This window comes from Triturus cristatus, chromosome 11 (assembly GCF_964204655.1).
Source record: "Triturus cristatus chromosome 11, aTriCri1.1, whole genome shotgun sequence".
NCBI lineage: Eukaryota > Metazoa > Chordata > Amphibia > Caudata > Salamandridae > Triturus > Triturus cristatus.
The window spans coordinates 179,717,325-179,742,901 of NC_140594.1; the positions used below are offsets into that span (position 1 = coordinate 179,717,325).

Here is a 25,577-nt window from a genome sequence, read left to right on the forward strand (position 1 = left end):
GAAGTGTGACAAAAATCAACATCACTGAACTGTCAGCCTTCCACCGCAGTATTCTGAGAAGAATCTTCAAAATTGTCTGGCTGCAAACCATTCCCAACCAGGAACTGCTCACCAAATGCAGGCAAGAGAGCATGGATGCCACCATTATGAGTAAAAGATTGAGATTGATAGGGCACACCATCAAAACAGAACAAGACTCAAACACAGGAACAGCTCTTCACTGGGCCCGTAGAAGGCAAATGAAAGAAAGCCAGATCAAAGAACACCTGGAGGTGAACTGTGGAGAATGAACACAAAACCACAACTGGGGCACCGTATAGAAACTTGATCCAGACAGACACAAGTGGAGGTACTTCGTTGCTGCCCTACATGCTAGTCGGCATAACAGACAGTAAGTACCCTGGACCTATTGATGTAGACAAACTAAACTAATTTAATTTAGCCCCAGGCACAAATAATTGCATTTTACTTTCTTACACCAAGCTAATCACACACCAGAAAAGCTGCATAAAACAGATCCTTAGTCAAGGTGAAACTGTGGGAGATGAAGGATTGCAGACACCTATTTTATCCACTTGGCTTGTTCTTGCCCCAGGATATATGAATTCTGGCAACAAGTAATGCAAACGTTGTCTGAAATGATTCAGTATTCACTGGAGATAATACAGTTGACCACCCTCTTCGAATACATGAGACCATTGCTAAGAGCCACTAGACAACTTGCTGCTACAGCTTCCACGGTATAGGGGTCTGTTACCTAGGTACATTTGATGAGAGAACCAAAACCCAGGCAGCTTTGAAGCCTGCCACATCCAAACTAAAAGATGCATGGGGCCTGTTGATCTGACAGGAGAAGGGAGTGGGATGTAAACCCTCCAAGGACCCATAGAACTGACAGGAGTTTTGGAAAAGGAAGATCTGAGCTTGGATACGCTTGAATGTGTGCAATCCAATCCCTCCAGTGAAGCCTCGTCCCGACACCCAAGCAAAGACCATGCCATACCTTTAACTTTCTGCCTGAATCTTCTTGGAAACTCGCAGTTTTCAAATAGGGTAAATGTAATTCCTGTGTAAACTATTTCACTGTTAAGAAAAGGATTTGGAGTGGGGTTGCTATTAATTGGGATAGTTACTGTCACTTGAACATTGTATTTTTATTTTCTACCCTTCTGGACGGTCACGGAGTATTCTGAATTTGGAAAAATAACTATATACTGAGCTTCTTTACTATGCAATGTCCACAACAACTGTTTGTTATAACAATGAAAACTGAACATTCAATCTCAAATCAAGGATGCCGGATTGTGCACCCTGAAGATATAAAGTTAGCTGGGTAGTTGAAAAAACACAGACCCAAGATCTGGATGGAGGGGCATGCTCATGTAAAGTTTGAGGTGGGGTTCCAGGTCGGTTAACAATTACTGGCATCAAGACATGGCAGAAAAAACAGGGATTCCTCTCTATTCTAGAGATTTCAAATCACTTTCAAGATTAGCAAAACAAATATAGAGATTTGCTCCCAAAGCTTGAGAATAGGGTATCACTTTGGGATGCCTGCTGTGGGTAATGCCATGGTCTTCCTTTTTTCTGCATTAGAACAAAATCAACTTTAGCAACTATTCACAGTTAAAAAAAGATGCAGATTACTTTTGAATTCAGCTTCCTCTAATACACCTTCCATAAACCTACTGTCCAACAGGTACTGAGTTCACATAATGGTGTTGCCCGAATTCCAGGGGTTCATCGAAATGACTTTCCTAGTCTAAATGCAAAAAAACCAAGCATTTGCAATGCAATCGGTTTTGCATTTGCGAGGCTTAAAACTATTGGCGATGTAAATGGCAATATCTTTTACCCATGTGTTTTGGTCTTTAAATCTTCACACCAAGGGAGGCAGAATTTTTAAATCTGGGTGTTTGGTAACAAACGTGTATTAGCTTAGAATCTTCGCTGGCACATTTTGAGAAAATGATCAAGTGCCTATTTTTGTAGCTCTAAAGATCTTTTGATTCAAGCAGAAGAGTGCCTGGAGATGTTTTAGCTGAACAGGAGGAAATATCCGGCACGTAAAAGCAAATTATTAATTAATGTTCTACGAATAATGTTCGAATTGAGGAAACCAAGATGAGAAGACTTTTACAGATAAGTAATACTTGTGGAAAAACTTTTCTATCAAATGCCATTCAGACAGAAGCTGATATTTTTATTACCTTTTGAAAAAGTTAACTGTTATTTTTGTCCAACATCCATAAAATGAATTCAAATGATGCAGTTAGAGAGCTTACCAAAAACAAACAATAACTTAAGTAGTAAATCAGTAAATGAATGTGCACAGGTAGACCAGTACATCTGCCACATAGGCACTGCAGTGTATCTCATATTTAACTGCAAATTCACCAATGTCTGGTGCCACTGAAAATTTAGCTTCCTGACAGGAAAAATATAAAAAGTGAGGGTTGGCTTGTACAGTAACAGACTTTGAAGAGCGTGCAGAAATCTTATTCTTTGCATGAAAGGGCAGTTCAGACTGTAGCAACTGACAATTTCACAAGACTGCAATTCTTACACCTACAAAGTATTGTAAATTACAGTACTTAAAAAGGTAATGTACAACAGAACATCCATGCAGACTTGGAAACAGAACTCAAGCAACATTCTCTCACCTTTACCTGCTCTATATGTTTTGGCCTGATTCACTTGCATCTGTGTCATGGGAATGGGATATAAAGGCTGAAATGAGAAGGAAAATAAATGTTAGTTCATAATCAAAGCAGCTTTTATTTCGGTTTAAATAACCATAAAAAGCACATTAACATAAAACACATAGCAAAATTAATCACAATGGTTTACAATTGTTTGCAATTCATCGTTGAGTTATATACATAATAGACTAATATAAAACAAAACATGATTTACTCTAAAAATGTTAAAATTTCAGTCCTTTATTCCTTTGCATGAGACTCACGGCAAACAAACACTGCTAACACCAAATACAATCAATTGTGTAGTGTAGCAGAATTCTTATGGCCTCGGAAAGCTTTCTGGTCCTCAAACCCAGACACATTAGTTTTACCCATTTTCTTCTTATATCAGCATATACAGACTAAAATAATAAAATATGTGCAATATTTTCTTCAGCATCCAAAGGACATAAGGTGCATTTAGTTTCTCTCGCTACTATTTGACCAGGAGACCATTTGGCTGTGATTGGGTTGATCTGAAGGGTCTCAAAACAAAACTTTGTGAAAAGGGTTTTTGCTAATTGAGTTTGAATTTCATCAAGATAAGGTTCAAAACGCGGCAACGGCTTAAAGCTTAAGAACTGTGAAGTGAGTCTTCCCAATCTAGAATCAAGGTGATCCTTATTTATTATAAATTCCCAGTAGATGCGCTTATGTTCATTTTAGTGTGTGCAGTCAATGAACTAGGGTCAGTCCAGAAACTACTCAGGCCTAACCCATGAAACGGATCCGCACATGGTGGAACCAAGGGAAAGTGAGCTGGCCGTCAAGTTCCAATAGCTCCTTCAATCCTAGCCTATAAGGGCTTGGTTCTTCTATAACGCAGATTCTTGTCGAGTATAGTGAGGGCCTCAAAACGGCTAAGTGTTCCAGTCTCTTGAACCAGTCTCATAAAACAAAGGGATCAAAGGTGGATTTTGGGGGAGACACGTTAACATCCAAATCATTTTGTTTTCTCCTATAACAAGATGACTCAAATTCTTCCTACTCCACAGACCACTCCTTTAAGGGCTACTGTTTAAGCCCTATATCTGCAGACCTTTGAAGCTGGAGAGACCGCCTTAGACTTGGTAACTTGGTGTTTTTTAACAACTGGCATGAGTTTTGGAGCAAGACTACCTTTGCCTTGATAATGTATGGTTTCCATGACAGTTTTGAGTCAATTGTTACTCCAAGATAACTAAAACTCGATACTTGTTCCAATGGAGTTTCAGTCAATAGCAATATCATTCTTAAATATTTGTGTGGTCTAATGGGCATGTATTTGGTCTTACTAGAGATTATTTCAATCGCCTTGAATCTGTAGTAGTTACTAAAACTATTAAGTAGTCTTTGTAGCCCTCTTGAGGTCTGAGACAAAAAGACTGTTGAAAGCAAAGATTAGTGCAGGTATGGGAACCCCTCCTAGTTTTGGTGAGTCAGGAGTGCAAGTGCTGGGTCAACATCATTAACATACAATGAGAAGAGCATGGGTGCCACCTTGTGTCACCCCTTTCATGATAGTAATAGCCTTTGTGAGTTCACCCTGGTTCCCATCGCACTTTTGCATAATTGTCTTGGTGGAGCCTGATTATCTGTTTCAGGATCTCACTAGGTACACCTTGTTGTCGCAATGATTCCCATACAAGATCCCTTGGTACTAGATCAAAACCAGCTTTCAGATCAATGAAAGCAAAGTACAAATAACCAACCTTGAGTTTGGCATATTTCCAGGCTATACATGAAAGTCTAAACATCTGATCAATTGTGCTCATCTTGGTTCTAACAATTGCCTGGCATGATGAGTGAAAAGAATTCTGTTCTATCCCGTAGCTCAATTAATCAATATCTGCTTTCTGTTTTTGAAAAAAATCAATTATGCTTATAGGCCTTTAATTGGCTGGGTCATTCTTACTACCCTTCTTAAGGATGGGGGCGATTTCAGCCCCCTTCCATGAATTTGGAATGGTGCTCCTGCAGCCACTGCACTACTTAATAGGTAGACATATGGTACCCATATTTCTGGATCATGCTTCACGAAGTCCCCGGAAATTTTGTCAGGCCCTGGGGCCTTACCTGATTTGATGGCATCTATGGCTACCCTAGTCTTATCTTTACTAAAGAGAATAATAGGTTCAATCAATTGGTAAGAAGGGGCCTTGGAGAACCCAACTGGATTTATGAGAAGCTATAGAACCCCAGAATACAGCTCAGAAAAGTGTCTATACCAAGTGCCAGGGTCCAGGTAGTGGTCCGTCTTGGTCCTACCTTTTTTGCATCCATGCGCTATTTTTCTCCAAAAAGTAGCCTGATCTGTAAGTTCTAGCCACAGTAATAAGGTCATAAGAACATCCCTGTTAGCATCATCCCGACTCTTTGACGCTGTATTTAAGACTTTCTTGTATTCTACCGTTCGTTACAAATAACATGAACCCGCTGAATCAATCTAATACAAACATTACAGTTTGCAATAATAAACTGGTTATAACCAACATGAGTTAATTTTGCAATGTGGAGTCACAATAGATACTACTACTAATCTACTTAAACACCCATTTGCTCAAGCATGAACACACCAGAAAAAATTACTTATTACGTTAAGAAACAGGATGTAGAAACAAAAGCTTACTGCAAGCATACAGTCAGCAATCACTGCCTGATTCAAGCACATTAACAAAGATGTAGGTAATAATCCCATGGTGCAGTTCGTCAACAGCGTTTCCTGTGGTAGTAGTTTTATTCATTGTGTCACTAAAGAAAACGTCACTAACCTTCCATAATATTATTTCTGCAGGATACTTCATCTTCCTCTAAATGTCTCACCTTTTGAGTATCCAGCACAAGCCAGATGAGATCTTGAACATTTTTCCCAGCATTTGTTCTGCAGCACTACAAGGTGATGCCATGCCCCTTCAAGCATGGCTTCTTCCACATAATAAAATTGACTGTCATGCTAGTGTCAGTTTCTAGAATTTATTGACACTATTCAAGGTCCCCAGAGAAGAACAAAGTGAACATACCATTGATCGGTAATCACAGTGGCATGGTTACACTTCTCTTAATAATCATAGCACTAAGTTATGGGAGGAAGGACGGAGGCGAGGAACCTGTGTGAACATTTGGTGTCCACCAGAAGGAAAAAGCTACTTACCAGAATGCATCTGTTCTTGGCATGTAGAGCTGTAGATCCACACACTGTGCATAGATCGCCATCTTGTGCTGGGCCAGGATGTTTGCACTTTGTTATTGTCCTGGAAAGTCTTTGGAAGTCACGGGATAGGTGGCTCCTCCTTGGGACAATAGTGCGCATGGGCATCGACTCCATCGTCAGATTGTTTTTTCGCCAAGAAGAGAAATTGAGTTTTTGTAAGAAATAGAAATAGATGTCCATGTATGTTGTATCTAAATAAGATAATACTAGAACAGATAAAGGTAGCCGGGGAGGTGGGTGGGCATGTGTGGATCTACAGCTCTACATGCCAAGAACAGATGCATACTGGTAAGTAGCATTTTCCATTCGAGGCATATGAGTTGTAGATCACACACTGTGCATAGATTGCATAGCAGTACTCCTCCTTAGTGGCGACCACCAGTATCCGTTGCAGTAGTTTGAAATAGTGTTTTGAGTACAGCTTGGCCCACACTAGCTTGTTTTGCCTGCTCATCTACACAATAGAGTTTTGTGAATGTGTGCGGTGTAGACCATGTAGCTGCTTTACAGATGTCATCTAGGGGAATGTTCCCTAAAAATGCCATTAAAGCCCCTATCTTTTGGGTAGAGTGGGCTTTAGGAGGAATAGATAGTGTACATTTTGCTTTGTGATAGCAAATTTGTATACATTTGACAATCCACCTTGCAATGCCAGATTTTGATATGGGATTGCCTTTATGTGGTGGTGAGAAGGATACAAAAAGCTGTTTTGTTTTACGAAAGGGTTTTGTTCGGTCTATATAGTAAAGGAGTGCTCTCTTTACGTCCAGTGTATGAAGAGCTCTTCCTGCTACTGTTTGTGGTTGCGAGAAGAACACTGACAACTCAACAGATTGGTTCAGATGGAGGGGAGAAATAACTTAAGGAAGGAATTTGAGATTTGTTTTGAGAACCACTTTGTTATGATGGAGTTGTAAAAATGGTTCTTGAATTGTTAGTGCCTGTAGCGCACTGACTCTTCTAAGAGATGTAATGGGCACAAGGAAAGCGACTTTCCATCTGAGAAATTGTAGCTCGCATTTATGCAGAGGTTCGAATGGAGGACCCTTTAATCTTGTGAGGACGATGTTTAGATTCCACACTGGGGAAGGAGGTACCCTGGGAGGAATTATTCTTTTGAGGCCTTCCATGAATGCCTTAATGGTGGGCACCCTGAACAGTGACAGGTGCTGTCTATTTTGTAGGTAAGCTGCGATAGCAGCGAGATGTAATCTAATGTATGTGTATGATAGATTACATCTCTGAAGATGCAGTAGATATACATCTCTGAAGGTGCAGTAGATAACATATGATGTGCCGAGTAGAGGCATCAAGAGGATTGATGTTGTTATTGGTACAGTATATGACAAATCTTTTCCACTTGGCTGCATAGCATGCTCTAGTGGTGGGGCGCCTTGCTTCTTTGATAACGTTCATGCAATCAGTTGGAAGATTGAGATAACCAAACTCTAGGACTTAAGGAGCCAGATCGCTAGGTTGAGCTGTGATGAATCTGGGTGTCTGATCTCTCTATGGTTCTGTGTTCAGAGCTGTGGGGAGAGACGTAATTTTTGGCGCGGGACTACTGATAGTTCCAGCAATGTTGTGTACCAGGGTTGTCTGGCCCACGTTGGAGCAACTAGGATCAGTGCAGCTTGCGCACCACTAATGGAATGAGTGGGAGAGGGGGAAAATCGTACGCAAATCTGCATGACCAATTCATCCATAGCGCATTGCCTTTGGACAATGGGTGTGGATATCTGGCGGCGAAGCTTGGAAATTTTGTATTGTAATGCGTGGCAAAGAGATCTATTTCTGGCTGCCCCCACATTTGGAAGAACGGTTGGAGAACCTGTGGATGAAGTTCCCATTCGTGAATCTGTTGCGTCTGTCGACTTAACAGATATGCCATGTGATTTTGAATTCCTGGGAGATGTTGGGCTAACAGGAAAATGTTCTGAGGAATGGCCCATCTCCATATGGTCTGCGCTAATTGAGAGAGATGGAGACAGTGTCCCCCCACTGTTTTTGTAAATAGTACATTGATGTCATATTGTCCATGCGGACTAAGACAGCTTTGCCTATTATTTGTTTCTGAAATAATTTTAGTGCTAGAAAAATTGCTATCAACTCTAAGTGGTTGATGTGGAGTAGCTTTTGCTGAGGTGTCCATGTGCCCTGTATGGTGTGATAAAGTAGATGAGCTCCCCAGCCAGTGAGCGATGTGTCTGCTGTTAGCACAATCTGTGGAACTGGCTCTATGAACGGTCGACCTTTGGAAAGGTTTTGGGTGTTCCACCACTGCAGAGAGCGATGTGTGCGGCCGTACACTTGAGCTTGGTTCCACTGACGTGCTAAGCATTCTTGTAAAGGGCGCATCTGGAGTCTTGCATGAGGTACTATGAATATGCAAGAGGCCATCATCCCTATTAGTTGCATGAACACCCGACCTGAAAGTGAATGTTGGGGTTTGGCATCTTGCTATAAGAGCTTGTATACTTGCTATCCTGGCTGGACTTGGATATGCAAGGCTTTTTGAAGTGTCTATTGTGGCACCCAGATATTGTTGGATGCAGGATGGTTGGAGGTGAGACTTTGCGCGGTTTAAGGTAAACCCCAAGTCGTGAAGTAGTTGTATTGTGGCGTGTGTGTGATTTACACACTGGATATGTGACTTGGCTTTTATGAGCCAGTCGTCCAAATATGGGAAGACGTGAATCCATTGTCTAATTAAGTGGGCTGCCACCACTGCCAGACATTGTGAAGACCCTGGGTGCTGTGGTGACTCCGAACGGGAGTACCTTGAACTGGTAATGCTGGCCGTCTACCACAAAGCAAAGGTATTTCCTGTGAGCAGGGTGAATGGGAATGTGGAAGTAGGCGTCCTTGAGATCTAATGTGGCAAGGAAGTCGCCCTGTTTGAGTAATGGGAGGACCTGCTGAAGAGTGACCATATGGAAATGGTCTGAGATTATGTAGATGTTTAATGGTATGAGGTCCAAGATGGGTCTCAGGGTTCCGTCCTTTTTTGGAATGAGGAAATACAGGGAGTAAACTCCTGTGTTTTCACGATGAAGGGGAACTGTTTCTATGGCATGTTTTTGTAGGAGGGAAAGTACCTCCTGATTTAGAAGCGTTAAGTGTTCTGCCGACATTGGACGCTGTCTGGGTGGAATGTGTGGGGGGAGTTGAAGTGAGCTCCAGGCAATAACCGGATTGGATGATTTGTCTCACCCATCTGTCTGTGGTAATGTTGTTCCAGACAGATAGGAACTATAGCAATCTTCCCCCGACCGGAGTAGAGTGGTACGGGGTGTGGAGGGAAGTCAATGTTTAGGGGTGGAGGCGGTACAAGTGTTGGTAGTTTTGCCTCTACCCTTATTATTATTGCCCCTGTAGCCTCCTCTGTAATAGCCTCTGTTAGATGAGGTCTGTGTTGGACTCTTGTACGAAGTGCAGGGGTTTTCGGTGGAAAAGGAGCGACGGAAAGAACTTATGGGAGCTTGCGATTGCAAGGCTACCATTGATTTGGCAGTGTCGTGTCCTTTTTCATCTTTTCTAAAGATGAATCTACATTGGGTCCAAACAGGTGTTCTTGATCAAATGGTTGGTTTAATATAGTGGTTTGGACCGCCGGCTTGAAGCCGGAAATGCATAGCCATGCATGTCTGTGTAAAAGGACGCTGGTGTTAATAGCCCGGGATGCTGTGTCTGCAGCATCGAGAGCACAACGAATGGAGGTATTTGTTATGACCTTACCTTCCTGGATGAGATCGTTAGCTCGTGTCTTGTATTGATCTGGAAGGTTTTGTAGTAGGGTCTCTAGCTCGTCGTAGTGTGCCCCATCATATCTTCCCAGCAAAGCCTGTGTGATGGCAATCTTTCACATGTTAGCTGCTTTGGACGCTGTTCTTTTACCCGACGTGAACAGCAGTTTTGATTCTTTATCAGGAGGTGGGGCATCTCCTGTGGTTTGCAAATTGGCCCTTTTCCTGGCGTTGGAGAACACTAAGGAATCTAAGGGTATTTGCCCTTTAATATAAACAGGGTCAGATGGGGCAGCTTTGTACTTTTTTTCTTCCCTGGGGTTAATGATTCTGGCCCTTACAGGATCCTTAAACACTTCAAGAGCATGTTTGATTACCCCTTTTAACATGGGGAGAATGACACTGAACCTTTGGGATGGTTCGAAAGTGTCCATGAGGAAATCTTCCTCTATAGGGTCTGTATGTAGGTTTACCCTGTGATATTCTGCTGCCCTGTGTATAAGTTGAGTGAACCCTATAGTGTCCTCAGGCAGGGATGGCCTAGATGGGTAGATGTCGTCCTGATGTGTGTCTGGAACATCTGGTGTGTCATAATCCTCCCATGGATCTTTTGGTGCATCAGGAGGACTGGGTTCCCCTAAAGGGTGATCATCCCCCATGTCGTCAGGGGTGTCATCATCATCTGGAGGTGTAGAAGATGGTAAGGGAGGTGAATATGGGATAGGAGAGTGGTGTGGAGGGGGAGGAGGAGAAGGAATCCTAAGGAGAGAAGTAGCAATGTCTCTCTTTTTTAAAGGAAATGGAGCTGGTACAGGTTTGCCCATTTTCCGTTTCTTTGAAGGGCTAAATATGAGTTGACCTGTTTTAGGGTCTTTTATAGTGGTTTTGATACCGACTGTTTCTTCGGTTCCGGTGGTCTTTTCGGATCCGTAGGCCTGTGCTCCGAATGTTGAGAACCCAAGGTTTTTGGAGGCGGGTGTTTGCTCGGTCCCGAAGATTTTTTCAGAGCCGGCGAGTCTGTGCCAGTGGATTTCGGCGCCGAAGGCGTCGATGTAGACATAGGCGTTGGCGCGGAGGAAGGCAGTGGTTTCTTTTTCAGTGCCGGGGATGGAGTTTTGGCACCAACGGCAGGCTGGCTCAATCCAGAGTGGCCTGAAGGCTTTTGTATTGGCTTCTTTGCCGAGCCCAAAGACGGGGTGTGAGAAGTTTATTCCCGGTGCGCACCTAGGCCCAAAGGTGAAGGTGTGACCGAAGCCTTTTTGGGAAGGGGGGAGGGAGGGGTCGACATCAGAACTTACGACTCACTGCCCCAGAGTGATGTCTTCGACGTCGGAGGAGTCGGCTTCGGAGGAGCTGACGGCGCTGTGTTGGATCTGCTCCTGCTCCGGTACATTGATGCCTTCCTGGAAGATGCTGTCAGGAATGGATGTCGATGATCGAGCCATTGTTCTTAGAGCTCGACTGTACCGGATCGTCTTCTTGGAGCGGAAAGAGGCACAAGATGGACAGTCTTTGGCCTCGTGCTCGGGTGAAAGGCAGACGTTACACACCTCATGAAGATCTGCATGTGGAAACTTGGATCCAAATTTAGGATACTTTTTAAAGGGAGTCCTTTCCATGAGCCGAAGGCCCAATGTTGCAGGTAGGCCCGAAGGCCTGCGTCGACAACCGGAATCGAAGATTTGAAGGTCTGGAGAGATGCGCGTCGAAGGGGAACTTGATCAAAACAATACCCAAGTATGGGTGAGGATTTCGCGTCAAAAAGATGATCGGTAACGACACCGAACTGGAGCGCGATGAACACATCCGACCCCAATGGCGGAAAAAAACAATCTGACGAAGGAGTCGATGCCCATGCGCATTATTGTCCAAAGGAGGAGCCACCTATCCAGTGACTTCCAAAGACTTTCCAGGACAATAACAAAGTGCAAACATCCGGGCCCAACACCAGATGGCGATCTATGCACAGTGTGTGATCTACAGCTCATATGCCTCGAACATATCGTTACCAAGTAACACTTTTTCTAATGGTCACTTCTTCCTGCAGATTTCTCATCTTATGAATGAGTACCAAAGGAATGCCCACTAAGAGATAGGATCGATTTGTGCCAACTAACCAAGGAAGTCATGCATCACTGCAAGCCTGAGATGTGAGGCAATAATGTTTAGCAAGGGTAAATAAGGAAGACCAATTACCCGCACAACAAATCTCAAACAGGACCACCATAGTAAGAGAGGTAGAAATCTGACATGCATATGTGGAGTGGGCATGAATGCCAGCTAGAGGGTTCTGTCTGGGCCAAGGTATAACAAATCATTATGTAAAGGGTAACACAAACATGAGATCATGCACTTACGCTACCAGCTAAGCCCACAAAGATCTAATCAACCCTTCTTTCCTGTCAAGTGGAGCAGATGTAAATGGATAAAGGACTACCAGAGTTCACTCTATACAGTCTGTCTTGCTCCTTAGTGGGTGAAGGGCAAGGCAAAAAGATGGAAGTGTGATAAACTGGCCCATGTGGAAGGAATACACAGCTTTCTACAAGGTGGAAAGGCAGGAGCTTAGTACTAATTTCCAAGGCAGAATACAGTTAAAGATGGTCAGAATCAAAGAGATATTAATTCATCAATCCAATAGGTAAATGTTGATGGCATGAGGTATAGTCTATAAAGCTGGTAAACACATCTGACAATGCAATGGTTAGATTGGGGAGGCCAGATTGGAATACCACTGTGGAACATATGGCATGAGGAGGAACAGAGTAAAGCTTTCAGAAAACATTCCAACACTGCTGACCTAAACAGAGAGGATCGATCCACTAGACACTTGAAAGCAAACAAGTCAGCAAAATATGCTACGGAGGGGACTGTGCAAAGACCAGAACATTAGAGAGATGAACTGAAAAAGGTTCAATCCCTTCTGACTCCCACCAAGAAACAAACTTCAACCAAAGTCCAACAAACAGATTTCATAGTTGGTATCCTAGCAGCTATAATGTCATCAACTATTTCAGTTTTTGTTTTCATTTCTTTTCTCTCCTTAACTATTCTTTTTTCTTCTGTTCCTTTTCCTTTCACTGCCTTTCCTATCTTATTCTTTGTTTTCCTACCCTTATCATACTATGTAAAAGAGTAATTTCTGATCTAGGTTTTACGTGTTGCTCTTTGCAATAGGTGCATCAAACTTCTGTGCTACTTTATGATGCTAGATACTAAACAGAGGTCTCCAGCAAATACATTCCCCACTTGCATTATCTTACCACTATTACTAAATCCTGAACACTGCTGAGCAACAAAAGAACACTGAAGACTGCTCTTATCTTGCCTCTCATTACTGAGTTACCTGCAATTCAATGCATTAAGCTTTGACTCCCCTGTTGACCACCTCCTTTACAGATTTCCTTACTAGCAGCCTACAACAGTGTCCTCAACTCTCTATAGCCCGTCTCACATGTATTTATTTTCTTTTATAGTGCTACCTAACTTAATATATGACGTTTGTGTGCTTTAAATAACACACATTATACATAGACAATGAATCATAAACATGTGTAAATTAATGACTAGGACATGTTAGATAGTGTGACATAAGACAATGAGGGCTTCAAGGTGTAGGAGTCATGTGTCAACTATCCTGGTGAGCATTATATGTTAAAAGTGGTTGGCCTGGAGAAACACAAACTTGGGTTTTAAAATGTAACTGTAGCTGGGGTTGTGAATACTAATATGAATTTATTACTACCCAAATAACCCCTTTTTAGCAACCTTAGACTCACCAAAGATTGTCAATACAAAAAAAAACAGTAGCTTGTAAATCTCGGTCTTTTAGTTTACATCCAGCTCTTTGATGCATGTTTGTAACTCACTGTGCTATATCAGAAGGACTGTAACTTATAGACAGCAAGTAATAAAATGATCCAAGACAAACAGTTTAGTGTCTATGTCTTTTGCAGATGAAGTAAACTCAAATCCAAGCCCAAGTAACTCCCCCCAAATTCCTAATATAGCCATTTAAAGACTCATCCCTTAACTGTGTACGCCAATATAGTCTTTAATGCCCCAAACTTCACATTCTAAAGACACTGTTATTCAGAGTTGCCAGTTAGAAACCTCCAAAAATTCCACGTCTCGACGCATCTTTAGATCCTCTCAAACATTCTGAAAAACCAAATCTAACTGAACCCACCTGCAACCAATTCAAAACCATCTTCATATAATCACTGAAACCTAGCCTGTAGCTAAATCTTTCATAACAGTGGAAACTGCTTTCGGAAACAACTAAAGACATACCTTTCACCACTCTCATCCACTCCAAACCACTTTTGGATACAATTTTCACATCTCAGCTAGTAGAAACAAGACCAAGTCAGTTAAAACAACGTGGAACATTCTGGTACTGACTCCCACATGAACGGCAGTTTCCAGACAGCCCTTTTGCAATGCATTTCTGTGAAACATCCTCAAAATGCTGCTCAAGGGTACATGTTTGACATGTCTACTACTGAGAACAAGAGGTAAATGCAGATGAATGTAGCAGAAAGGCACGCCAATTTCATACCTAAACAAGCATATTGCAAACCGGTATCAACTGAGTTGAAACATGTCCAAACACATCAAAACACACATTGAAATTGAGCAAACAAACAAAACAAAACACACTTGCACAGCTAACCCAAACATCTCTGAACCTTAAGTAGTGCATGAGCTATAGCAGAGTAATATCTGTCGCAGGTGGTACTATACCCTGCAATCATTAAATGAGTTAAAAAGTGTCAAAGTCCTGAATTGAAAAGAAGATTGGGGCTGGTATGTATTTAGCAATAGCAAGGTAGCTTTTCGAACAGTTTTTTCTTTAATAAAATATAATTACATATGTTCATATTTAATAAAAATGCCTGTTTATTCTGCCACGCTTTTTTGCTGCAGATTCATATTTTGTGATGACAGTATGTCTACAAAAATTATGAAAAAGAGTAAAGAACTTTAACATCATTATGAAGAAAATATTGGAATTCTTGATTCAAAAATAAAACTTGGTGGGGGGGCGTGGCCTGCAGCCTAAGAAGATGGCCGCACATTAGATGAGCTGCGGTAGTAGATCTGACCTTTCCACCCGCCATCCGTCATAATCAGACACCCGGCCACTGCTAACGGCACTTACTGCTCTGTGAGGCTGCGGTGCGGTGGGACTTTGCTCTCTCCCCGCGCCAGGCGGCCTGCCTACTGCAATTTCAGGCCGCGGATCGGCGGCGCTGCCAGCGAGACCAGGAGCTGTAAAATGGCGCCTGCCACCGCTAAGCTCCGTCATTGACGCTCCGCGCCGGATGAGGTGCCCGCTGGGTGGCTGGCGGGCGAGTGAGGGGCAGGGCCTGGTGGTCCTGTGGCCCTTGGGGCAGGAGCGGCTGCGGCCCGGTTGAAGACACGCTCCGTGCTACGGGGAGGCGGGCGCGCTGTCAGCGGCGGCCGGCCCCCTCTGAAGGTGGTGTCTCCTGGGCCCTAGTGCCGGTGAAGGACAGCGAGAGGCCGGGTCTGCCTGAAGTGGGGCACGGCGGGCGCGCTGTCAGCGGCGGCCGGCCCCCTCTGAAGGTGGTGTCTCCAGTTCCTAGTGCCGGTGAAGGACAGCGAGAGGCCGGGTCTGCCTGAAATGGGGCGCATCGGCTGGCTCCACACGTGAAGCGTCTCCAGCCGGAGCCAGTGACTGGGGCGGAGTCGAACGGCTGTTGAGGACGGTGAGGCGCTGAATTCCTTTGGGGGCCCACAGGCGGGCGGACAGCTAAGGGAGAAGCACTGGAACTGGTGCGTGGGGCCAGTGGGGAGGCCCCAGACCCGGCGTGAGTGCGTGGGCCCACAGAAGGCGGTGGGTCCTGGGAGTGCACATTGTCAGAGCCAGTAGTGGGCAAGTTGGTGGCTTCGGAGGGCCTGGTGACTGGACTCGGCGAAGTGCGTCCCGCCCCAGGCGCTCGAGACAACAGTGGGCACGTGCCAGGAACTCTTCCTCCTTACCTAATCGGGCACATTGCGGTCAGCACGGTGTTGGTGCTGCTTGTGGTCTGGCCTTGGTCAAGTTGCAGCATACCATACGCGCTCTCTGTCGGGTCCGCGTTGAAGGGGACGGCAGGAGAGGCCGCGGAGAGTTTTTTTGGACCTTTTGAGCCCAGACTACGAACTGTGGTCGGCGGTATAGCGGGCCCCCGCGGGGCGCTGGCTGGGCCCCCTGCAGGGTGCGGCGGGCTCAGCTTGGTGCTTGGGCTCTCACGAGTGGCGCAGGCAGGGAGGCCACAAGTGGCATCAAGGTGCTGTGTCGATTGAAAGTTGTACGCGCAGCGTGGGATCGAGAGTCTTGTGGACGGTGGGTGGAGCGTGGTGCCGTCCTTGGAGTGCGGGCCCCTCGGGACCATGGGCCGCAACAAACCGATCGCTCAGAGCCAGGCGAACCACATTCACAAATACACGGTCACCATGGGCCGAGAGGATGATCTTAAGGGCGGGAGCCAGCAGTGTGGGGCGGCTGAGGACGGGCCTGACCCATTGCTGAAGGACATTATGCTGGCCATCATGGAGATGCGTGGCGCCATAAAGGAGATGCGTGGCACCAAGTTGGACTCCGTTACTGAGGAGGTTAACCTGCTCCGAGCAGACCTGAGTAAGATGTCTGACAAGGTGGCGGATGCGGAGAGTGGCATTGGCGGCCTCCAAGCCAAAACGAAGAGGCTCGAGGAGCAGATGGCCACGCTCACGAAAAATCAAGCGGACATGGCCGCCTGCCTGGAGGATCAGGAAGGTAGGGCGCAGCGCAATAATCTCCGCATCGTGGGGGTCCCGGAGGGCCCCGTCCATAGACTGCTTCGTGGAGGACCTCATCCTTAAGCATCTTAAGCAAAAGCGCCTGTCTAACTTCTTCTCGGTGGAGAGGGCCCACCGCGCGATGGGGGGGGGGGGTGTGGGGGAGGCCTAAGCCGGGGGCTCCACCGCGCACTATCATCGCCCGCATTTTGAACTATAGAGACCGAGATGCTGTGCTGGAGGCGTCTCGGGTGTCCGGGGACCTACGGCTGGAGGGGGCCACAATCAGTTTCTTCCCGGATTGCACACTAAATGTTCAGCGCCAGTGCAGGTCGTTTGAGGGCGTTAAGAGAGCCCTTCGGGATCAGGGCCTGAAGTATATAATGCTTTATCCTGCGCGCCTGAAGGTTTTGGGTGGGGAGAAGGCGTACTTCTCTGATTCGCTGACAGAGGCGCACGACTGGATGGAGGGGTGGCGTACTGTGGGACGTCAGAACGGCTCGTGACGATCGACCCATAACCGAGTGGGCCAGGGGTCCCAGAGTAGCACTACTGAGCCACGAGAGTCCCGGCAGATGGAGCAGACAGCACCTGAGTGATTGAAAGGGGAGTGCTGGTACACGGCGATCTGGCACCGAGAAGTGGGGGGCGGACTGACATTGGGGTCTGTGGCACTCGGGGACAGTCGGGGGAAAGGTGGTTTGGCGATGGTCGCCTCTAAAGTTGCTGGTTCTGGGTGGGTGTTGTGCCCGGTGGTGAACACTCTGGACTCCTGCTCGGGCCGGGTATGGGGGGGGGGGGGGGGGGGGGGGGGGGTAGGAGTTTGTTATCTGCGCTCCGTTCATGGGGTGGGCAATCCGTCCCTAATCTATGTCTTCTTCTGCGGTTGCGGACACATGTTCCCTCGTTTTGTTGTGTTGGGGATGATGGGGCGACAGGCACTCTGCGTGTTTTCCAGGTGGGTGGTTGGGGGCCCACGTAGTAGGGAGGGGGGTATGGGATGGGTTGGGGGGGTAGGGAGTTCTGGGGTTGTTTATGTTTTAGCTCTAGGTGTCTCAACCTTAAAGCTTGGAGGCTACATTATGCTAGTACAGCAGTGGGAGGCAAGTGGCCGGATGGGTCTGTGGGGGCGGATCTGGAATGGGGGGTCAGGCACACCTAACGATATGGACGTGGAACGTCAATGGGCTGGGCAATAAAATAAAGCGCACTTTGGTCCTACAATATTTAAAGCGCCACTCACCTGACGTGGTGCTTCTTCAGGAGACCCACCTGCAGGGTAACAGATGCAGGGCCCTGGACCGGTTCGGCTATAGAATGGTGGCCCATTCTGGGTTCACGTCTGGTTCCAGGGGGGTGGGTATTCTTGTCCGCAGTGCCCTCCCAGTTGTGACCACAGGCACATGGACGGAAGACATGGGATGTATGGCAGCCGTGGCGGTCAGGTGGGAGGGGCGCACAATAGTCTCGAGATCATGCTACATCCCGCCCGGTCTGCATGCTCCGATGTTTTCAAAACTGGGGGCTCATATCGCGGGCCTTCCTCGGGGCACTCTGGTGCTGGGGGGAGATACGAATGCTGTTATGGATGCGGTCCTGGATCATTCAGGGGAGAGGCAGGGGACTAGGGGGGAGATAGGCTTGCAGGGCTTCATTACAGCACTAGGGCACTGTGATGTATGGCGCACACACAACCCCTCCCAAAGACACTAAACCTTCTACTCCACTAGGCATGGGTCCTTTTCCAGAATAGATCACATCTTTGTGCCTGGGGACCAGGTGGGAGACTTTGTGGACTCCAGTATCATGCCTAGGGGAATATCAGACCATTCTCCGGTGCAGGTCACTCTTAGGGGGCCGGCAATTGCCGGGGCCGCCTTTCCCCGAATAGACCCGTGGCGCCTCAGGGACAATTCCATAGTTAACCAGTTAAGGGAGGGGTCCCTATCCTATTTCGCGGAGAACCAGGGTTCGGTTGATTCCCCGGTGGTCTTGTGGGAGGCTTACAAAGCGGTGATGAGGGGTCAGGCTCGGGCGCTGATTGGCGCCCAGAAGAAGGAGGAAGGGCTCCAGATCCGACAGCTGGAAAGTGAAATCGCATCTCTAGAGAGGGGTATTGGGGGGGGCTCCTTCTATGCAGCAGGGTCATGAGCTAGCCCTCAAGCAGAAGGAACTGCGGTCGCTGGCGGATGGCGAGGCACGGGCATACTCCCTGGCCACGCAGCATCGGATATACGACGCGGGGGACAAATGTAGGTCTTTGCGTCATAACGAGGGGGTTTATACCCCAGTGTGCACCAGGACGGAGTCGGATTGCGCGGACTTTCTACAGGATTTTGCCCTGCCCACTCCGTCTAAGGAACAGGCGGAGAACCTGGAGGTAGAATTCACGAGGGAGGAACTGGGTGAGGCCCTTAACTCCCTCCAGGCTGGTAAGGCACAGGGGCTCTCTATGGAGATTTACAAGAGGCAAGCTAATATTGTAATTGCCCCTATGAGGCAGATGTTCCTTGAGGCGCGGAGAGTGGGTAGGCTTCCGCCGGATCAACGAGAAGCCACAATTGTGGTCATCCACAAGGCTGGGAAGCCGGCCGACCAGTGCTCGTCTAATCGACCTATCTCACTCCTTAATGTGGAGACAAGGTCCTGGCCAAAGCCCTGCCAACGAGACTGCTCACAGTTCTCTCGGACGTGGTACATGTGGACCAATCGGGGTTTGTGCTGCAAAGGAGCACTAGACTCAACCTACGACGCCTCTACGGGGTTTTGTATATGACTGAGGGGGAGGACGACACCCAAATGGCATTGATGGCATTGATGGCGCTGGACGCATCCATGGCCTTTGACAGCATTGAGTGGCCGTACTTATTTATGGTTTTACAGCGCCTGGGCTTTGGACCGGTCTTCTGTAGTTGGGTGCGCCTGTTGTATGAACAGCCGATGGCGAGGGTGCGGGTCAATGGGGCGCTGTCCCATGTATTTCCCCTGCGTAGAGGCACCAGGCAGGGATGTCCGCTGTCCCCTCTCCTCTTCGGCCTGGCTCTGGAACCGTTGGCCCACTGGATTCGTAGAGACTGGGCTTTCTGGGGACTATCGCTTAGCGGGGAGTGGGAGGAGCGTATATTCTTATACGCCGATGAGATTGTCCTTTACATGGCTAGACCGTATCACTCCATGGCGCAGGCGCTTCATCTCTTTGACCTGTTTGGCAGCTACTCCGGTTATAGGATCAATTGGGCCAAATCACTGATTTATCCCCTCTCCGGGCCCCCGCCGTGGATTCCGGCTGGGTGCTCTGCCGTGGTGGTGGATGAGGGCTTCAAGTACCTGGGGGTGTATGTTACCAGGGAGAGTTTTTCACACAAAACCTGGAACCTCTCCTGGCGAGATTAGCGTCCGACATTCATCACTGGAGATCGCTGCCTCTGTCCCTGATGGGGCGCGCCGCGCTCTTCAAGATGCTGGCCCTGCCGCGCCTTCTCTACATCTTGCAAAACTCACCTTACCCGATCCCTGGGGGAGTGTTCAAGCGCATCTCCCAGTCGCTGCAGACGCTGCTCTGGGATGGGGGAAGCCCGAGGATAGCGCTGTGAAAGCTTACACGGGGGGTGTACGACGGGGGGGCTGGCCCTCCCGGACGTCCAGCTGTACTATTGGTGCTTCCCAGCTGCAGGTGGTCAATGACTGGGGGTACGCGGCGAGATCAGAGCCGGCTTACAGGGTGGATAGACATGTTATGCCAGGGGGCAACTGTGAACAGCTTCTGAACTTGCGAAAGCATTGGCAGGGTCCTACCTTCCCATACCACGGTGGTTATACAGTGCTGGCGGGAGGCCAATAAATTCCTGGGGTGGGTGAGCACCCTCACGGGTAGGACGCCGCTCTGGTTCAGGGACCAGTTGCCTGAGGTATCGAAACTGTCCGGCTTCAGGGGATGGCAGCTGAGTGGTATAGAGTACCTGGGTGATGTGTGGAAGGGGAGCGCCCCTAGATCCTTTGACTACCTCCGAAAGGAGTACTGCATGCACGACTCCAAGCATTATTAGTATCTGTGCCTCACACACGCCCTGTGCTCGCACATCCACTTGGGGTCTTCGCTCCAAGAATACTCACCGTTGGAGGATAGGCTCCTAATGGACCCTTTTCCGGGGAAACTAACAGCCACCATCTACCGTAAGCTAATTAATAACATGCCTGACCCCTTGGTCACTCAACGCGGACAATGGGAGGGGGATGTTGGACGCCTGGACGATGAGGACTGGCAGGACGCCCTGCAGGGCCCCCGCGAAATTGCCATGCGGATGCGGTTCTGCCTCGTGCAATTTATAATTTTGCACCGGGTGTATTACCCGCGTACCCACTTATTCTCATGGGGTAGGAGCCTGTCCCCGCTGTGTGTGAGGGGGAGCCAGGGGGAGGGCACATTCTTCCATATCCTGTGGGAATGCCCGAACATAGTGCCATTTTGGACCAAGGTAGCCCAAACAATGGCGACGGTGGTGGGCTCGCCGGTCCCGGTGGAGCCCAGGTGGCTACTTCTCCTGATTAAGGGAGACACGGACTGTCCAGGTACACTGAGATCTGGTTGGCTACAGCGGCCAGGGTGGCAAAAAGGAATATCGCGAGCAGTTGGGGGGCGCAGATGGCCTCACAATGGGACCAAAGGCTCAGGGGCCTGGACTGGTGTCAGAGGGCAGAGGAAACGATCTATAAGTCTAGAGGGTGTGTCAAGAAATGGAAGAGGGTGTGGGGCCCATGGCGCAGGTAACGAGCTATGCGGAGTGGGGGGAGGGTGGGCAGTTGTAGCGGGCCCAGTTTGCTGCCTAGTCAGTCCACATCTGCGCAATGTCATGTTGATGGTTTGTAATGCATTGGAACACTGCTGTACACTGTATGAGACCTTGAGCAATGCCAATAAAAAGATTTTCACAAAAAAAAACTTGGTTAGGAAAGTTGGGTAATATTTAAACAAATAGTGGCTAAACAAAGACCAAGAAACGAAGCTGATGGTAACAACTATCAAAGTGACAAATCAGGAACACATATAAAGGTGAAAATTAGAACATGACTAATGAGGAAGAAAATCGGAGACCTTCAATAAAAACAAATATCAGTACAGGGAAATAACTAACATTATGAAATCAACAAAAGACTTGAAGAGGACAATTGTTAGATACAGATAGAAGCAGTTTGTTGAAAAACTTGAAGAAAAGTAATTTGCTCTGAAAAGGAAATTGCTCATTCTGAATAAAAATGATTCTTTTTTTTATTTTAGGTAAAAGCAAAATATAAACAAATATCACTTGTGGCATGTTTGAGGGAGACTGGGAATACACTTACATCTGTAAGCTTTATTTAATGAAGAAAGCTATTATTAGACACGCAGTTTCATTTTTACTATTGACGGAGATGAAACTAGTTATGAAGTGAAAGAAGGTACACCAATTCCAAAAGATAAATTAGTGCCAAGAAAGAAAGAATATATAATTATGGATGAGGTTCTGCTAAGACGTCCCCGAACATCTGATGATGAGTGGCCCTGTGGTAATGATTATGACATATGACAATAGCCAAATGCTAAACAAATTTTGTGTTAATGGAGAAAATTAATATTTGAGCAGAAACTCGAGGCTTTTACAAACCACTCATGCAGAGTTAGAAAACTTTGAACTGTACAAGGACATTGTTTTGCTTGTCTGTCAAAAAATGTGCGACGGTACTTACATCATATTCAAAATTTTGTTAGTTCACTACAATGAGATGCGCAACCTATTTAGGAAGTTGTACTAAGTGAAAAGTCTGGATCTTCATCTAGAGGAAATTAAAAAATCATTATCACATGGGACAGTTTCTGGAGTAACAAGAATTTCAGAGGAAATTCCAACTAGATATTTTGGACTAGGAAGAACAAATGAAGAACATATTATTGAACTACAGGTGGCCAATTAAGAATTCACTTCAGAAAATTTCGCAGATGGTTTCAGGAAAGAAACTGTTCAGTTCTATGTAGGACCAGAGGCGTGGATTCTGCTGATCTTTCTTCCTTTATATTTAACTCCAGCAGACTTCAACAGCTAATAATAAACTACCTTTCTCAATAACCACTGGGAAAGGAACTAAACAATTTCAGCAGTGGCAGTCGGCGACCCTCAAAAATGGAGATTCGTCGAGCCAGTGTTAAACCCAATGGCAGGCACTGTGATAAATCACAATGCCTTTAGACTCATATACCAAAGCTCTCAATCATGGCTCATTAACAGATTTTACAATGAGCCGTGACTGAGAGCTCTGGGATGAAGGCTGAAGGAAATGCGAGTTTCTCACAGTGCTCGTCTGTAATCCACAAAATAACATTTAAAAACGTACCCTTCCTCGTCACCTCTTATCCTCCGGGAGCATCAGACAACCCTCTCCAAATCCCAATGCTGCTCTCATGCTGCAGATGAATGAATTAGACACTTATAAAACACACTGCTTTTCACTAGGAGAATTCTGGTGCTGCAAGTTATGAACTGATAATCCAGAAAGCTAACTAGTGAGGGAGTGGCAAAGTACGTTGCGGGCCAAAAAAAGCCAGGTTGTTAACTGCTTATGTGAATCAAAGAGAACTGGGGAGTGGATTCCTTGCATTAGCTCCTAATACTAAAAACGATTTGCCACCTCGCGTCTCACGTCTAACTGGAGGGGGCTTAAGAAAGTTTATGTGGGAGGATCTGAGGGCTCAGAGTTGTAAAATGAGAAAATCAAGCAGTCAAATATTTTGGATCAATGGCTTTGAAAGGGCTGAAAACCAGTACAAGAACCATATAGGGAATTTGTTTGTGTACTGGGAGCCAGTGTAAGGTTTTCAAAGCTGTAGAAGATGAACTATGTCTGGGGAACTTCACACAAGTCTAGCTGCACCACCTGAAGTTTATGAAGAATGTGTTTTGAGGCACCTGCCAAGAAACTATTGCAATAATCTAGTCTGGATGTAATAAAGGCAAAAGCAACAGTCTTCCTGGATGCTAATGGGAAGAAGTCAAAGAAATTCCTTAAAGATTGAATCAAATTAAAACAAGTCCCGGCCACAGCATGAGCTTGTGGACAAAAGGAGAGAAAGGTACTGAAATTTACTCCCAGGATTTTTGGCCACTTCAACTGTGGCTTGGGGAAGGGATACCGAAATTGGCCACCATTGTGATGGTGAAAAGCAGTTAGATTGGACAAATAGCAGAATCTCGGATTTGACTGTGTTGCATTTTATATGTTATTTTTGCATCCACTAGACAACTTCAGTTAAACAGTTCTGGACTTCAAGTTCGGATTGCAAGGACTCTTTATACAATGAAAGAATGAACTGTGTGCCATCAGCAAATGATGTAGCGATTCCAAAGGATGCTATCAAAAAGATAAGAGGGGCCATAAATATGTTGAATATCGCAAGGCTAAGAGACGAGCCCTGCGGGACTCCTGATGTTGTTGATCTTTCTATTGAAGAGAATGGTCCTAGAGAGAAAACTTGTCTCCTCCCAGTTAAAAAAGATTTAATACACGCCATTGCTTTGTGGGAAATACTACAGTCTTTGAGCCATTGGAAAAGTATCTGGTGAGAGATGGTATCAAACGCAGCAGGGAGATCCAATAGGATAAGTACCACCCTTGTTTCCCACATCTAAGGTAAATCTTATGGTCTCAGAAACGTCCAACAAAAATGATTCAGTGAAATGTTTGGAGTGGAAACTAGATCGCTGCGGTTGGAGTATTTTTGAATTTGCAAGAAAAGAGGTTAATTGGTGGTTAACCAATTTTTCAAGTAATTTTGGTGAGAATCAGAAGCAGTGAAATAGGATGTAGATTAGATAAAGTAGCAGGGTCTACCAGAGATTTTATTTGCAAAGGTTATACCACCGTCAATTTCCAGTCTTAAGGAACATCAGCTGTAGATAATGAAGAATTAAGGATAATATTGATAAATGGTTATACTGTATCAATGAACTTGTGAAGAATGGCAGGAGGACAGGGATAGTTAGGAGAACCCAATTGCAGGGAAGGATAGCTTGCTCTGATATTGAGAGCGTAATTTCATGAAAGGATCTCAAAGTTGTGGTCCCTTCTTTTAAGGTTACATCTAGTAGATCATTGGTAAGGAGAGTAATCTTTGGGAAGTCTTGTTAAATGGCAGATGAGCAGCTCAAAAGCAGCACCAGGATTGGCTGGAGCAGGCTGCCTCAATGCTCCAGCAGGCACAGGAGGGGCCTGTGCCTGCTCTCAACTTAGCTTTCTAAGACAGCTATGTGGAAAGGTGTACACTGCGCATGTCAGGCTTGCCATTGCAAGACCGCCGTCCAAAGAGACATGCGCAGTGTAAATTGGAGGAGTGAGCAGCCCCTCCCCCCCCTCTCCCCCAACACAGCTTGGGCTGGGAGCAGTTAAAAAAAAAATGGTAATTTATTTTATTACCATTTTTTCACTTATGCTGCACAGGCAGCAGGGGGTGAGACGCTCCTCTGCCCTAATGGGGACAGTCGCAGAATTTCAGCCAAACAGTATACAGAGTGTCCCATCATAAGCACAGTCCTTTCTTCAAGCTCCCTCTTCCTTTCCTGCTCCAGCAGGTGATCAGATCAGGATTTTCTATTTTATCTTGTGATTGATTAATAATTGAGAAGTTCATGCTAGTACGACTCTAATTTCTGGTGATGACTGAGGGAATGGGTCTCATCGCTCCTTTCACTGTGCAACGGACTGACGGGGCCGCATGTGTGCGGTTAAGCTCTCCGCCCACTCGAAGCGCGCTCCCGGGTGAAATCCTTGTGGATGGGCACGCCTTGCTGCTCCGCGGTCAGCATGCTAATTAGAAAGGATCAGCGAATCCATGTGTCTGCCTGGAAGTCTTTACACCCTGCAGGAGTCAGTAGTAATTTTTAATAAGCAGAAGTCGGAGACCGACAGTCAGGTCGGTACTCTCCTGATATCTACTGATTACACTCATAATTAGGGGGCAAGGACCAGGCCATTTCATATTGTACCCTCTCAGTTTAAGGGTGTGTTGTCCCCAGGCTTGCCCACCTTGTGTTTAACACGCATATATCAGCTGGGTTAGATCCAGTACCACAATATAGGCTGCCTTCA

General features: G+C 46.3%; 1 protein-coding gene across 17 annotated transcripts in view; it reads right to left on the reverse strand.

Moving 5' to 3' along the window:
- Positions 1-25,577, reverse strand: part of ATXN2 (ataxin 2) — a 1,509,788-nt gene that overhangs the window by 496,500 nt on the left and 987,711 nt on the right. For 9 of the 17 annotated variants that reach the window (XM_085634791.1, XM_085634789.1, XM_085634782.1 and 6 more), the window contains one exon: positions 2,670-2,730. In XM_085634791.1, coding sequence (XP_085490917.1) covers positions 2,670-2,730 — 61 coding nt within the window. Of the gene's footprint in view, positions 1-2,663; positions 2,731-25,577 lie in introns of all 17 variants that reach the window. The other 8 variants (XM_085634788.1, XM_085634778.1, XM_085634790.1 and 5 more) reach the window with 1 other exon arrangement.